Source organism: Rhincodon typus, chromosome 14, assembly GCF_021869965.1.
Source record: "Rhincodon typus isolate 14 chromosome 14, sRhiTyp1.1, whole genome shotgun sequence".
Taxonomy (NCBI): Eukaryota; Metazoa; Chordata; class Chondrichthyes; order Orectolobiformes; family Rhincodontidae; genus Rhincodon; species Rhincodon typus.
In genome coordinates, this window is record NC_063345.1 from 13,143,029 (window position 1) to 13,159,394 (window position 16,366).

A 16,366-nucleotide genomic window follows, 5' to 3' on the forward strand; every position below is an offset into this window, starting at 1 on the left:
ATCCCCAGCACCTGGTTGAACACTGCTCCCACTTGTGATCAGCCACTGATTTCCAGTGCCTGCTTGAACACTGCTCCTAGCTGTGAAGAGGTATCAATGGGTTGTCTATTCCAGGGTTAACCTGGGCAGCATTTGGATGTCTAGGTTAGTTCATTTCTGGTGCAGGTCCTGAAAGGCAGCTCTGGACGTGGGAATAGTCACAGCGTTCAACATCTGGGAAGTGTTATAGGGGACAACAGACATCACTGGCATGCAGGACAAATCATCAACTCAACACAGCACATGGACTGTCTTCTCTGCGTCAATGCATCTAACTAGGTCCCAGTTAGAAACTGAATCCCTGGCAGCCCCAACTTATTTGACATGCCTGCCTACTTGGTCAGAACTAATGACTGAGAATTTGTATATGCATATTATAGATAATTTAGAAACAATACTGCATCTGGCACTTCTGCCATGCTCAACGAGTTACAGAAACAGCACAACGAGAATCAATACAGAAACACTGCCTCTTTTAAAATGGGTAATAAGCTATGGTAACATTGCCTGGTCAAAAGCAGACATAGCTAGATTATTGCTAAACGAAATAGGGTACGAAGATTTGACTACATTGACATTGAGCCCAGTTATGGCTATTCATTCCCACATCACTCCTAAGACAGTGAAATATTTGGAGACACTGATGCACAAAACAAGGCAAGCAAACAGAGATTAGCTTTCGCCATCCTTGATCTAGCAGTCTACCTTAGGGTATTGTTGGCATTTTGCTCCTTATTTACAACTTCCAGCCATCACTGCAGTTGTAATATTTTATAGTCAATATGAAAGGGGGATTTTTTTTTAAAAACCATAATGCAGAAATTTGCAATTTATTTCTGTAATTGAAAAAAAGAAACACTTGCTACACAATCCATTCTCCATTTCCTCTGCATGCACCAGTACAGTCATCACCAAATACAATGTGAAGGTAGTCAACTTAACCTGCAACATTCATGATCTTATCTCCTTGCCGATTAGGCCTCAATCAGCTTTTAACCAGTTGACGCTGCCACCAGACAACTCGAATGCCCCCAGTCTCCCAGAAGATGCCACAAATTGGGAACTGGTGCCACCCAGCATGAAGCAAAATGTTCTGTGCACACAATAAATTATGTCTGCATTTCAAGAAAGGAAGGCAAAGTTCCAAAGTGGTTTCGGAGGAAAGCTTTTGAAGACTGATTGAGCTCAAATGTGGATTGAATAAAATCACTTTTCGCAGCAGCAGAAAGAAGGCAAACGCAGATCATTCAGTAGAATGCGAATCTGATTAAAATATCATTTATGGGCACCACACCTCCAGTTTTCATATCACCAGGAGACTGAACAGTTTCACTTTAATTGCTGGCCAATTCTACATTTCTCCCCTAAAGAAAAACCTTCTATTAATGAAATTCCTGAGGGGTTTGTGGGGAAACTCTAAACCTTCACAGAACGGCACTGAAAGTTTAAGCCTCACATTTCATCACGTTTCAATTCAATTTTTCATTGGCGGTGTGATTGGGCAGAACCATTGTGAACCAATGAGATTGGTGTTAAAATTTGGGAAAAATCAAATAAATACTGTGAGAACAGCATAGTTGAATAGGCTTGGCATCCAAGCAAATCAACTATGCTATTGTGCCAAAGCAAAATAAATAAGAATGAAAAGCTCACAATACAATTTGAGGAAATGCAAGTACTAAACAGTGTATACTGTTCATTGACCCGGCAGGAAGAAACAAACTTCATTTTGTAAGGGAGATGATGCAGGAAGTCATTCTGAAACCTTGAGTTCGACAAGGGCTTATTATCATAACAATTCTGTTGCTTTGCTCGCTAAAATAGAGATTTCTTTCACTGACTTCTAGTAATTCAACTAAAACGTACAGGCCCAACCATGTACTAATGAAAATTAGATCATAATACATGTCTCACTGAGGTGAAATCGGGCCACTGAAAGCTGGAGTGAGTGATATTTAAACTCTGATTCATCCTCAGTATGCTGGTACAAAGGTCCTACACAGCCTTATGAAACCGTGTCTGTTTTGCATCCTCTTCACTAGCTGAGGTTTCATAAGCCAGAACAAGTTTCTGTTTACAATAACTACCATTTCCCCACTTACACAGAATTTCTCCAAAAAGTCCAGCTCCACTTTCTCCCATCAGCTGAAGAGTGACTCTGGGGAAATTGAAAGTGAACTTCAAACTTTTTTTTGTTATAAATAGGAACTCATTTTCATTCCAAGTACTTTTAAATTCTTACAAAAAGATTGTTTATTTCAATTTGCTTGTAGCTAGCGCCTGTTCTATTGAGCAATGTTTTTCATGTACCAACCCATTTTCTTTAGTTAAATAAGCAATTCAACTAAAGAATTTTCAATTGCTTAAAAAACAGATTAGGCGGAATGGAAAAAACTTTTGATCTACATATTTCTGAGAGTTTGCCAGCTTGTATCTCATTTCACTTTGATGTGGCTTTAACTTGCTACAGGTTAATCAGACACGTCATTGGAATAAGAATGCTGCCTTGCTGGAATATTTCTGGAACTTGCGCTACTAACATCAAACCTCAGCTACAAACTTGGAGGTTCTGTTCACAGTGTCCAAAAATACAATCCTTGCTTTGTTGTTCTCTTCAGCTATCTTAAAAAATACACTCAAGTGTTTCTTTAACTAAAAAAAAAGATTGCGTAGTTTCAATCCACTCAAGCTTTGGGGAACTGATCTTAGACACAGGTTTAGTTGACTTTAGTATCCTTGCTGATAATTAGATTAGGTTTCCCAGGGCAGTGTGACACCAAAGTGGATACAATAGGTTCACATACATGCAAGTCTCTACAGCCTCAGAGGGCCATAGACTGCTCTCTCATAAGAGAGATGACTGGCATGAAGTTTAACCCGAGGGTCATCACAGGGGTGCCCCAGGTAAGGTTGGGAACTCAGAGTGACCTCTACCAATGCAGGAACTGAACTTGCGCTGTTGGCACCACTCTGCCCTTGCATCTAGCCAAACAAGCTGATGGACCCCTCCCCCTGTTTACATTTGCGCACATCATGTGACTGAATTAACTGCTTGAAATGTCATTTCTGGCAGGTGGAAGATGTGACTACTTGTGGAATACTGAAAATGAAAATGTTATTTTTGAAAGGAGATTCCCCCCCCACCCCTCTATTAAGTTTCAGTCATCCTGTGGATGAGCTTTCTGCTCGGTCAGTCCTCGTATCACTGTTGTTTCATCTCAGCCTTCAGGGAGGCAGTGCTAGTGGAGGAGAGAAAGAAAAACAGCCAAAAAAAAAGAGAAAAAGACGAGAAAATGAAAATAGAAGGGGAAAAGCTACAAAAAAAAACCTGAGAGAGTGGGAGGAAAGAAAGTGGGCGAAAGAGTATTAATAAACTGAAGACTTTGTTGTTGTTTTCAAGATCATGACTGTTCTGTGGCTTAGTCAGCAGGAGGCAGCGCAACATAGAAGTACTGGCAACTATCTAATCTGCTCTTTTCTAACATTGAATACGCCTTAAGATAGCTGGGTCGTGAGCCAATGAATCTTTCTACTCATCAAGCCTGTAGGTCATGGTGTCAGCCACTATCAATACTCTAACTGGCTGATCTAGTGCTGCAAAACAACTGGCTCCAAACATTACTTACCCAGTCTGCTCAGAGTAGCTTTTCTGGTATAAAGTTTCCCATGGCACCAGCAGTTTAGAATAAAGCAATGTCAGAATGCGTGACAATCTCCAGTTTTATTCGAGTTTGAAGCTGTTTTTTTTTGGAGGATTTATCGGTTGAGAGAGCAGAACAATATTCTTTGAGCAGACCAGTGTCCATTTGTTTAAAACGATGGCAAAGTGCACCTTTAATTATCTTTTAGAAAATAACTAACTATCTTCACAACAGACAACATCCCACCCAGAAGTGACCCACACTGTGGGTTCAGTCCATTATCACCAGGGATGGACAGATGTCAACTTCAGGGGTCCTGAATTTGCCCGAGTTGAAAGGTTTGTCAAAGTTTTCTGATTCTGCTGAGTGGCAGTTCTTTTAATATCAATACGTAGAATGTAAGTGCAGCACCTTGGGGCACAATTGCTATACTCGAAAAAACAACCAAATGACCACTAAGCAAGTCATTGCTAACACCGGTGAGAAAACATGAAACCAAACATCTAGCTCACTGCTCCGAGACAGTACTGATTCATCATCCTTTATTCGCCTATTCAAAGGTACTCAATTAGCTGTAGGGGCTGCTGCTGTAGCTCAGAAGCTGCTTACACTCAAAAGCTCACAGTCTGGCATTATCATTGTCACAGACCTTTGAAATCAAATCCAGCTTTTTTTTTAATCTTCTGTCTCTATTCCATCTCTCTTCCTCCCCCAATTCACTCCCACCCTCCATGACTAGCACGGCTGTCTCACCCTTGTCTGCCTTTCCTTCGTACTCTGGCTCCCCATCTCTCCCTCTATAGTTCTTTCTCTTCTGCTGTCCCTCCCTCTCTCCCCAACCCTGTCCGCCTGTCTGTCTCTCTCTCTCTCTGTCTGTCAGGTTTTTGGATATTTACTCCATAGTTTAAGCAAACCCAACAGCCAGCTACAATAGTCTAAAATCTGAAAGGAAGGGGGCAGCATACAGTTCTTTTTTTGGGTGCGGGGGGGGGAGAAGAGAGGAGGTGGGAAGTGTGGTGTCGAGGGGTGTGGTGGAGAATTTCATTTTAATTTGAACATCCTCAACACAGTTACACATTCCTTAAAAGCCTAGAAGGAAGCAAGAATATTTTCAACATAAGCTCACTCACTCTATACTGCCAGACAACAGAGGTCTCTGTGGCTAAAAAAAAAAATCCTTACTTACCTCATTGAGATTGTACACTTGCATTTTTAACCGTGTAGGTAGAAACAGAGGCCAAACACTGTTTTGAACTACTCAGTTCACACATGTAGTGAAAACAGCATTGATACAAGCATATTTGTGTTAAAGTAAAATGCACATCTTTCCATTCGCAGCACTAACAAGAACACACGCACAAAAAGTTTCAGGACCATACAACAGCTGCTAGCTGTGTTTCCAATGCCTGTTACAGAGATCGCATTTCATGGCTTTTTTGTTCCCTCTCCAGCTGGCTACCTTCCACATACCTTCGCCCACAAATCTCTGCCTTGCTGTGAACTTTGACCTATCTGCTGGTCTGCTTGAGTCATTCCCAGAAAAAGAATACTTACCGCCCAGACATCAGGGATGAGAGAGAGGAAAAAAAAAATGACCAGTGTTCAGCAGCCATTTCCATTCTCCTGTATAACCCACCAGTTTTGGATTTGCATTCTTTAGACATGCTTTCATTCACTGTGGCTCAAAGCACAAGCACAATCTGCAGTGAGAGGGTTATCAATTGATTTTGAGCTAGTGGACTTTAAAGTGACAATGGTTGGAAAGCACTGGTATGGCAATAACTTATTACTTTTGCTGTGATATTAGAGATTTACGAAAGCAGTTTTCTGGCTGAGATAGAAAGAAATTAAAGCAACATTTTAAGAGCCTTTCGCTGAAACAGGCCATTCAAAAGTACTTTGCGGCCAATTAAGCACTTCTGTTGTCACTGTTACAGGAAGCACAACAAGATCCCATTGATGGGAACATTCGAACAGCGAAAGACCATTCGAGCCTGTTCTACTATCTACTTAAGTAATGGCTGATTTGTATTTCCCTTTGAAGGAGACAGTTCTGGTTTTTTTTTAAAATTCACTCATTGGATGTGGGCATTACTGGCTGGGCTAGCATTTACTGTCCAACCCTGAGAAGGTGGTAGTGAGCTGCCTTCTTCAATTGCTGCTGTCCATATGCTGGAGGTTAACCCACGATGCCCTCAGGGAAGGAATTCCAGGATTTTTTGACCCTGTGACACTGAAGGAGTGATGACATATTTCCAAGTCAGAATGGTGAATGGCTTGGAAGCGACCTTGCAGGGGACAGCCTACCCATGTATCTGCTGCCCTTGTCCTTCTAGATGGTCATGAGATTGGAAGGTGCTAGGTATACAGCCTGGGTGAATTTCGACCTACCTTTCTGTGAAGTGCTTCTTGACATCATCCCTGATCAGCCTGATTAATCTTATGGTAATCATCTTCAATGGAGGAAAATTGCTCATCCTTAGATCATGTTTAAACATGCTAATTAGATCACCTCTGTTTTTTCAACATTTGAGGAAATACAAGTCTAATCTGACAATCCATTTACACATTTTAACCTTTTTATTCTTGGAAAAATTGTTTGAGGCATTAAAATTGGCCAGGGCACTAGAGAGAACTCCCTTGCTCTTCTTTTACATCCAACCAAAAAGGGAGTTTGAGGCCGAGTTTAAAGTCTCATCCAAAAGACAGCGCCTTCAGTAGCACAGCACTCCCTCAGCACTGCCCTGGAGTGTCAGCCTGGATTAGGTGTGCAAAACCTCACAGCAAAGACTCAAACTCATGGCCGTCTAATCTCAGATGCGAGTGCTGCCACTGAGCTACACCTACGAGAGGGAACACAAGGTCAGTTTCCCATTTTGACCAAACCTGTTTTACAATCAGTATCATCAGTTCAAAACCAGTCTGCTAAACTGAAAGCCTTAGGATATCACAGTACTCTTCAATAAGCAAGCGTTTGGGAATTTCAAAACACACTAGGACTAACTATTTTTTCTACCACATTTCAAGCAACATTACCTGCAAGATTATTAATGAAATCTTGTCATCAATACTCCTTGATTTGCAAGTCAGAAGTCCTTGAATGGGGCAGTGGTATCGTTATTTCTACAAAATTTTAACATTGAAGTACTGCTCAAAGATGCCATTAAAACCATCAGTCAAAAGACTTACTTTTTGCTAGCTTCTTGGACGGTGTTGTCATTTTTAGCTGCTCTAAACTATTATCATATTCACCTGACTTTGACTTTGGCAAAATCAATTCTTTAAAAGCAATGCTCAATCCTGGACAACACTGATCCTCAGCTAAATGGAGTCTTAATGGAAGGACATGGTCTTGTGGCGAAGAGGGGGGTAGTGACACACAAGCTGATGAAGTCAGCAGAGAGAATTCATTCTTTTAAAAGAAAATGTACTGGCACCAGGAAACATACTTTCAATTCATTTAATGAAAACTGAATGCTCCATTTAAATAGATCTTTGCCAAACCATAGTTACCAGGGACAAGTTAAACAAACATGCAAGACAGAAGGGGAGAGAGGATTACAATGTTAGATTCCTATGAGGAAAGACAAGGAAAAGTTTTGAGTGGAGCATACAGACAGATTTGGCAGAATAGCCTGTTTCTGTGCAGGATGCACTCTGTAAATCCCAACTCACAAGTGGTAAAAGCATGTACTTTGCAATCTACAGACGGCTCATAACAAAATTCAAAATTTATGGCTACTGGGTTAGGAGGAACATTGGCTGGCACACCTTGTGAGGGGAAATCAGAAAATCCTGCTGGAAACAGTGGCCACTTTAGAGAAGTCTAAGGCAAACAACTTTAATGGCAGGCCTATCCTTGAAAGACATTATATTCATACAAAATTTTTCAATGAAGTCTACATTTTCATGTTGTTATAAACTATTAGAAGAAGGCTCGTAATTGTGGGATCATTTATTAAAATGACTAACAAGTACATGTTAGAATTTCTGGGGTTCTAATAGCCAAGGATCCACCTTCAAACCAAAAAAAATGCTGGAGATCACTGGATCAGGCAGCATCCATGGATAAAAAGCAATCTAATGTTTTGAGTGCAGATGACCATTCATCAGCATTTCACTATTCATCAGTGGTGTTGGGCGGGAGAATCTGTGGTGGGGGTGTTTGTGTGCTGGGGGAAGAAAGGATGTTGACATTCAGATTCTCACATTCCGATCACTTAATCTGAACGATCAACATCCTTTCTCCCCCAACACTCCCACCCCACCTCCACAAACACACTTCATTCTAGCTCTGAAGTCGTCTAGTCTCGAAGCGTTAGCTTGCTGTCTCTCCATGGACGCTGCCTGACCCGCTGTGATCTCCAGCACTTTTTTGCTTTCAGTACAGATTCCAGCCTCTGCAGTAACTTGGTCGTGCAAGAACTCGCCTTTGACAGATTCAAAGAAGCATGAAAGCCATTGCGTCAGCCGTTCATTTTTAGAAAACTCTTACCGATGACTGCTGAAGGCCGCCCTGCAGTCTCATCTGGTGCATTCGTAGTTTGTTTCGAAATTGTAGCTGCAGGGGTGTTGGCTGCTGAGCGGCTGCGGCGGACCGTTGCATGTAATGCACCACCGCGGGCTGGCTCTGAGCCCCGGCCACCTGCGGCATCTTCTGAGCAGGTAGGTCAGGGTCAAAGTGCGACAGCGGCTTGGTGTTGCTGAACGAGAGCTGCTCGGAAGGCAGGGAGTTCTCAGTCACCGGGCCCTGGCTCAGGCCGGCCGGCTGCTGCACCATCATGGGGATGCGGTTGGGCTGGCTAGACGGCGCCTTGTTGTAGAGGTAACTCTGCATTGTGCCGCTCGAGGCGGGGATGCTGGGCAGCATGGCGCTCGGGGGGCTGAACGGCTGCTGGTGCAGGGAGGGGCTCGGCAGCTTGTCCGGCTGGTAGGGCGGGGAAGGCCCGGAGGAAGCCACTGAGGGCCAGTTGGCCGCCTGGCCCTGTTGCGGGTGTGACTGCTGGGTGACAGAACGCTGATGCTGGCTCGCCGCTATCTTCTTCAATTGCTGGGCGTGCGACAGTTCATGCCAGTTGGTCCCAACTCGGTTGGCGCTGGTGCTGGACAGCAATGGCGGCTGGGCCTGGTTCGTCCCTTGGTTTTGTGACGTCGAAGACATGGGCAGTGGCATGGTGTTGGGCGGTGCCGGTAACGGATATGAGGTACCTGTCGACGGGGGCCTTCGCTGGGGGGACCCTGCCGGCGCCTGACTGTAAATGGGAGAAAACTCTCGGCTGGGTATGGCGTTCTCCAGATGGGAGGCCGCCTGAGGCGATGGCTTTCGAGTGTTGCCCTGACTTGTCTGCGCGAGGCCCAGGTTCAGCGGGTCGTTCCTGTTGGTCAAAAGGTCGAGTTCGTTGAGGGGAGGATTCGGCATATTTGTCAACTCCTCCAGAAGGTCCTCCAAGTCCTGATCCATCGTTTGCATATTGTTCACCCCCTTGGAGTCAAACGAGAACATGCTGTGACCATCCCCTACACTGGGTTTCATCTCCGCATTGGATGTCACGGCAAATTGTGAGCTAATGTCATTCCCGTTGGCTTGGTTGCTGCCCATGAGGCCCGCATTGGTGCCCGGGGCTACACAACCCAAAGAGGGGCCCATGGAGGCAGGAGTCTGCAGGGCCTGGCTGCGGTGCCCAATTGGAAGTGAGGAGCTTTGCACATCGGGGCGAAGGACGCTGGAGGCATCGCCCTGACCCATCGAAAGGCTGACATCGTCAAGACAGATCCTTTTAACCTCGCCCGAGAACGTGCCATCCGACAGATCATTGATTTTGTCATGACTGGCAGGTGAGCCGTTGCTTTCCAACTTCCTTTTTATTGATCCTTGGAGCTGAAAGAAATGAGAAAGAACAAGACATCAGGTTATGCCAATTCTGGAGAAGAATAAATGTCCCACACACAATCAAAAGGAGGCTTCATTATCCATCCCCACATCCCAAATTGATTGAAAGGATCCATTAGAAGGATTTATCAGACCTTCTCATCCTCACAGATTAAATCCTTTATCAGTGCATTGTCTGGGATTTATATCTATCATTGTTGCTTCTCTCTGCAAACAATAAATATTGTGAATCTACCATGGAGGGCTGTGGACGCCCAGACTTTGTGTTTAAGGGAGACATTGACTCATTTCTGAATACCAGTGGCATACAATGTTATGGGGATTGGATGGGTAAGAGGCATTGAAGTTTTAGCCCAGCCATGATTGTACTGAATGGCCTATTTCTGACCTGTTCTATGCAGTAAGGGATCACTATAAATGCACTGAAAAAAGAGTCAACTAAATTGCAGAAATCCTTGGTTTTATGGGACAAAGCTCACAACTATTATTCAATCTGTACCAGATGAGGTGAACACACAAAAGAATGATGTAATACAGCAGGAATAAAGGCTATTAAAAATGGGACGCACTTAACATAAGCTCAAATGCAAAGTTAATTATTGGCTAGGAACCAGGTCAATACTTCATCCTGATAAAATGGATAAACAAGAAAAAGAGCAGCAAGGAACTGAATTGCACACAGCAGGTTGTTAGAGCAAGGAATGTTTGCCACGTATTGTTGTTGACGCAGAGACTAACCTATCTTTTAAAAAAGGGAGAACAGATGAACGCAGGGTGGAGACAAGACAGTGCTGGGCGGTGCAGTTAGTTTTTGGAGTGTTCAACCGAAGAAGCTGTAAGGACACAAGTGACCAAAATGCCTCCATCTGTGCTGTAAACTGCTTGAGTTCTGTATTCATAAAACAATCAGAGACACTTCCAGGCACATTAGGGTTTAGTTACACAATCGCTGGAAAGTCCGTGTGCAGTGGGATCATGGTGCAGCCTGAATCCAGGCTTCTAGTTCAACACAAGATAGGCATGAGGAAATCTCACTCCAAGCTGTGTCTGTACTTAAATTTGATTTGTACATTGCAAGTTTAATGTTGATTTTAGTGAGCAGTATAAAAACACATTGTATGTTGTATCGATGGTAATTTTCTGCAGAGTCGTGCTTTCTCATCTCCTGTGCTACCATTGGTGAGTATTTTTAAGAAAGGAACAGTTATACAGGTTTACTTAGAGGCAGAAGCAATTCCTTTTCCCCACTCATCTCTCAGTTTATCCCACTATGCTCAAATTTTAAAAAAAGAGCTCAGACAACCAACAACTTGTATTTCCATTATCCAAGGGGCTTTGAAAGAATAGGTGCGGAGAAAATGTTTCCATTGGCAGAAGAGTCTGCAACCAGAAATACAAATTTAAAACAAGTGTCGAAAAGTCTGGTATGAGGAGACTTTTTCAGAAACAAAACACAATGACTTGTTATGAACTGGAATGTGCTCCCTGAAAGGGCATTGGAAACAGATTCAATCATAACGTTCTGAAACAGATTGGATCAGTATTTAAAAGGGTTGCAGAGAAAGACAAGGAGAGTGAGACTAACTGGATAGCAACTTCAAAGAGTTAGCACAGATAACATGGGTAAATGGCCTTGTTCCGCACTGTTTTATTCTATCTTTCTATCAGGAGCCATCCCAAGGCTCCTGAACCAGGTGCTTATAATAGTAACTGATGTCTAGGAGGCAGAGAAGCAAAACCATGGTCATCTCTGCTTTCAGAAGCACCTCCACTCCCTTCAGCATCTTCCACAGAAAACGTGGCAAAGATTAGGAAACCAACACGACTACAAATACCTTCAATTTGCTGCACAAGGCACTCTATGCTCTCAACATCTGACCTGAATATCACAGTCAATATAATTCTAAACCTTTCACAGCAGGGCACTGTTCCTTAATTCAAGTGTCATCTAAAATGGTTTTGTCGAACAGAAAACAATCCTAAAGTCCAAAATATTGTCAATTACTAAACCAAACAACTTTCAGTGGTCTATGCTATGTTATTGCACAGATCCAGAAATGCACCTTTAAGACTATTAGATAACATTATGATATGATGTCCCAGTATAAAGGTCCCCACCTCCCCATCAGCACTCAGTGCAATGGAGTCAATGCGGTTTGAAGTCAGTCAGCTACCTTATGAGTTATAGACATGTAATGTTGCTATAACACCAAGAAGCATGGAACCCCGTCTGTGTTTAAGTCTGAGAACTTGTAACGGCGTAAATAGTTAGTGTTGCTCACAAACTTCAAAACAGCTGACTCAACAAGAACTCAGTCTTCATTACAAGGGCAAAATACTGGGTGTTGGAAATCTGAAACAAACATAGAGAACACTGAAGACACTCAACAAATCTGGCAGTGTTTGCAGAGTGAGAAACAGAGTTAATATTTTGAGTCTGGTTTGATGCCTTCAGAACTGAAGCCTGTTCACTCTGAACGGAGTTAGTTTTGAAGAAAAATCAGACTAGACTCAAAACATTAACTCTGTATCTGTCTCTAACAGAGATGCACCAGATTTGCTGAGGTTCTCCAGCATTCTCTATATTTTCGCTGTTACAAGGGCTAACACATAGGGAAACAGTCAGATAATGTCATACTTGCACAGTGGTGTTGACTCAAGAAACCACCTCAATCTAAATGAGAGGGAAGTGCTAATTGATTGGGAAGTGGAGTCTGATGACTGGAGGCATTACCATAAAGAATGCAGCAGTTAAGGATTATCACCATCATTAACTCTCTTGCATTCTCATGGCAATGCCTCTACTCATCAGAATCCATTTCCCATCCAATTAGCATTCTTTCAGTGTAAGTGTTGGTTTTCTGGTTACATTGGTATTCTTGCAAATTGTCCTGATGAGTGCAAAACAAAAAGCTTGGAGAAAGATGTGCCTTTTCTCAGGATACATCAAGTTCTGAAATACAAAATGACTGTTATACAGTTAAGGATTATCTTTGATGTCAGCATTCATAACGTTGAGAAAGCTTTGTAGTTTTGTTTTTTAAATTCTGCCAGACCCTCCCCATTTACACTCTCCCACCTGTGCACCCACACTTATTTCAGGCTGATGGGAAGGCCTAAAACTTCAGCCTTTCAATACGTTTTGCGACAGACTGCAGGGAGCTGCATAAGAATAGCCAGGGGCTGAACCCACTAATTTCACTTCCTTCGGCTGGAAAGCACCTTGTATTTTCCTCCTCCCTCAGTCATGATTGTAAAAGCACCACAACGAATGTCCGCATCGTAATTTGATAAAAGATGGAAGGGCTGTTTTTCCAACCAAAGAGATCCCAATGTTATCCCCAATTATACCTAGAACAATTCCAAAGCCCACATCTTTATTGCTCACCGAGAATGTTTACTCATTTATATCCCACTTACTCTTAGTTTCTACTTCTGACGTTTGAATTTAAAGCAGCATTCTGGGTTGAATCATAATATAGAAAATAGGAGTGGGAATAGGCCATTCGGCCCACAGAGCCTGCTCCGCCATTCAATATAATCGTGACTGATCACCCAACCCTATACCCTGTTCCCATTTTCTCTCCATACCCTTTGAACCCTTTAGCCCTAAGAACTGTATCTAACTTGTTCTTGAAAACATTCAATGTTTTGGCCTCAACTGCATTCTGTGGATTAGAATTCCGTAGGCTCCTCACTCACTTTTATTGACTTTTTCTGTATCCTTAATAATGTCTGACTAAACTGTCACTCATTCAATGCCTTCTTTCCTGACTAATTGTATTGTCACTGGAAACCCAAGCCATTGTTGAGTAATAGCACTGGGGGAACTTCAAGGACCATCCATGGGCCTTTCTATTTCAGACTTAATCAGGGTGGAGTCAAGATGGAAGTGGGGTCCCCACCCATCACACTTGTTTAATACCCCCTCCCACCAAACATGTAGGTTATAGCAGAGGGCATGAATGTACTCGAGTCAAAGTGAAATAGTACAATAGCACTGCTCTGGTATGTCAGGCCTGTCTGCCATGCTTGGGTCTATGGAGTGGGACTTGAATCCACAACCTACAGATTTGTGAGATGTGAGTGCTATCAGTGGAACCATGGCTGACTAAACCATAATATCCTTATCATAGATTTAGCCACGATTTCATTGTATCCTGGCACGATCACCCCATATATTTCAGCTAAACGCAAAGGACCTGATCATCTGTGGGAATGATACACCAAACAGCACTGTGTCGGTGTGGTCTGATTGTCCAAGCTGCTGGGAGGCAGTCTGCGCTGCTTGGTGTGCACTGCACTGTATGGTCTGCTGAGGTTTTCTTCCGGGGACAAGCAACAAGCTGTGGCTGCTAATCAGTGAACTCCAGCATCGTTTAATTAAAACAACCAAAAGGTGCCCATTGCATGATTGTTCTCCCTGGTCCAGGACAAGTTGTCAAGCTGCCTGTGTGTAAAAATTAACAATGAGTTACAGACACAAGTCAAAGTGAAACCTTGTTGCTGAAGAAACACAAGGTTCTATCTAGTGTTCAACTCTTGCTTCCAAAAAAAAGTCTGCATTCACTTGTTACAATCATTACCATGGCAACCAATTGGTCCTGTTCTCCAGCTTTTTCTCACACTGCAAAAACACTCTCATCCTTTGGTGATAGCAATAAATCGGACAAATTCTTGGCTGGATGTGTGCTTACACTGTTTGCACCTCAACTGTGCAGCATGTTCAGTTTTGTGAAGTTCCACAGAACTGTTATTTTATCCTTTTATGTAATTGGCCAATCTCTAATGCAAAAATATCACACTGTATTTTACCTTTAAATTATAAGTGACTTACTCTGCCACATTTTAACACACTGCTTTCATCAAATTTTATAAATTAACCAAACTGTATTAATGCCTTTAAATTAAATTGACTTAGCCCAGTCTTTTTTATTTTAAAGGGATTATTTAGCATATATTTTCTTTGGCTGTAGCTTAATGGTTAGAGTTCTGGCCGATTGAAGAGCCCCTGGGAGTGTTTTTTAACTTGCGCATATAATTCTGATTTTAAGCATTTTCTTCGAAGTTCTGCCAACTGTGTTTTTGTTAAATGTATCTGGCTAAGTGCTGACTAAATTGGCTGGCTGCAGGTTTTCAAAGCTTTAAACTTATTTTGTGCAATGGAAAAGAAACAAAACGATTGCTCAATCAATAATTCGAGAACTACATATTTTGTTTTCTTTTTTGAAAAGGACCACTGCTACGAAACTTGTAACCTTTCTGTGGCCTTGCTTCAAAACAAAAAACAAGTGTTCCCCCTAAAGTGTGAATTAAAATATATTCCACATGTGCACGTTTTTCCAATGCTGGAACATATGTCTCATCTGCCACTGCTGGAATATTTGGGAGTACCGCCCAGTCATCCACTTGTGGCTGGCTGGCTGTTACTCATTTCTTCCTGACTTGTCCCTCTCTTTTCCTTCAGATCGCTCCCTCCCCTAACCTCAAAGCACCCTTTTGACTCTTCATTGCTGCTGTATCCTCCTGATTTTACTCTATGCCAGTTATGGTTGACGAAGTTGCCTATGTAAAGAATGCGTGCCCAGCAATCATGCCCTCAGCCCCTAATTAATTGGATATCTCACAAGGCCACAGCAGTTAAATATGTTCATTCCTGACAACTTAGGACACTCTTAGGGGCTTAAAACTGTCATCATGGTAATCCTGGTACAGTCTTGAGCCATGGACTGGATTTTCTTTTCCGAGTGTGGGAGATGGGGATTGGGACTCTTTCCTGATCCTGATCCTAACCTTGGGGGAAGCAGTTACCCACCTCCAATTTCTCCACAGAGGTCAATTAAGGGCCAGAAGGCAGGCTTGATGTCCATTAAAACACACCTACTTTTTTTTATTATTTGAGGGATGTGGACATTGCTGGCTGGGCCAGCATTTATTGCCTGTCCCTGGTTGTGCTTGACAAGATGGTGGTGAGCTGTCTTGTTGATCCACTCCAGTTGATGTGCTATAGGTATACCCACAATCCCAATAGGGAACAAATTCCAGGATTTTCACCCAGCTTATAGTACCATGGAATCTTGTGTCCATTTGAACATCTCACCCAAAGGACAGCACCTCCTGCAGTGCAAGACTCCCTCAGTACAACACTGAAACGTCAGCTTGATTTCTTGCTCAAACAATCAAAGAAGGTCAAAAGCAGCAGATACATGAGACACCACCCCCTGCAAGTTCCCGTCCAAGTCACTTGCCTTCCTAACTTGGAAATATATTGCCGTTTGTTCACTGCCACTGGGTCAAAATCCTGAATTTCTCTTCCTAATGGCATTGTGGGTCAACCTACAGCATGTGGACCGCAGTGGTTCTAGGAGGCAGCTCACCACCATTTTCTCAAGGGCAACTAAGGATGGGCAATATATACTGGCCCACCCAGCAATGCCTATGAGTGAATTGAAATATCTTGCACTCATGATCTGTTAAGCTGGCTGGTGTGATCAATGGTTCAGTTTTTCTGAGTTTGATTATGTAAGTCTGTTCCCAATTGATGCTCTTTGTGCCCAATTGGTTAAGGTTGGGTGTGGATTCTGAGAAAATTAGAGATACAGTAGCTGAAAGCCTGAACTAGAAGTATGGAATGGACATCTTAACGCAGTGTGTAAAGCATTGTAAAGAAAAACCCCTGGTCAATCAGAAACTAGTGCCATATTTACATAGGCCTGACATATTAAATCTACAACAAGTGTAAGTGTAAACAAGTGAATCAATGCAATGCAAAGTCAACCACTGCCAATGGAACTTA

At 42.8% G+C, this 16,366-nt stretch overlaps 1 protein-coding gene across 1 annotated transcript in view; it reads right to left on the bottom strand.

Annotated features, from left to right (window-relative positions):
• LOC109911383 (mastermind-like protein 2) overlaps positions 1-16,366 on the bottom strand; it is a 104,544-nt gene that overhangs the window by 49,024 nt on the left and 39,154 nt on the right. Inside the window, exon 2 of the mRNA XM_048605272.1 lies at positions 8,176-9,558. Within this exon, the coding sequence (XP_048461229.1) occupies positions 8,176-9,558 (1,383 nt within the window). The remainder of the gene's footprint in view (positions 1-8,175; positions 9,559-16,366) is intronic.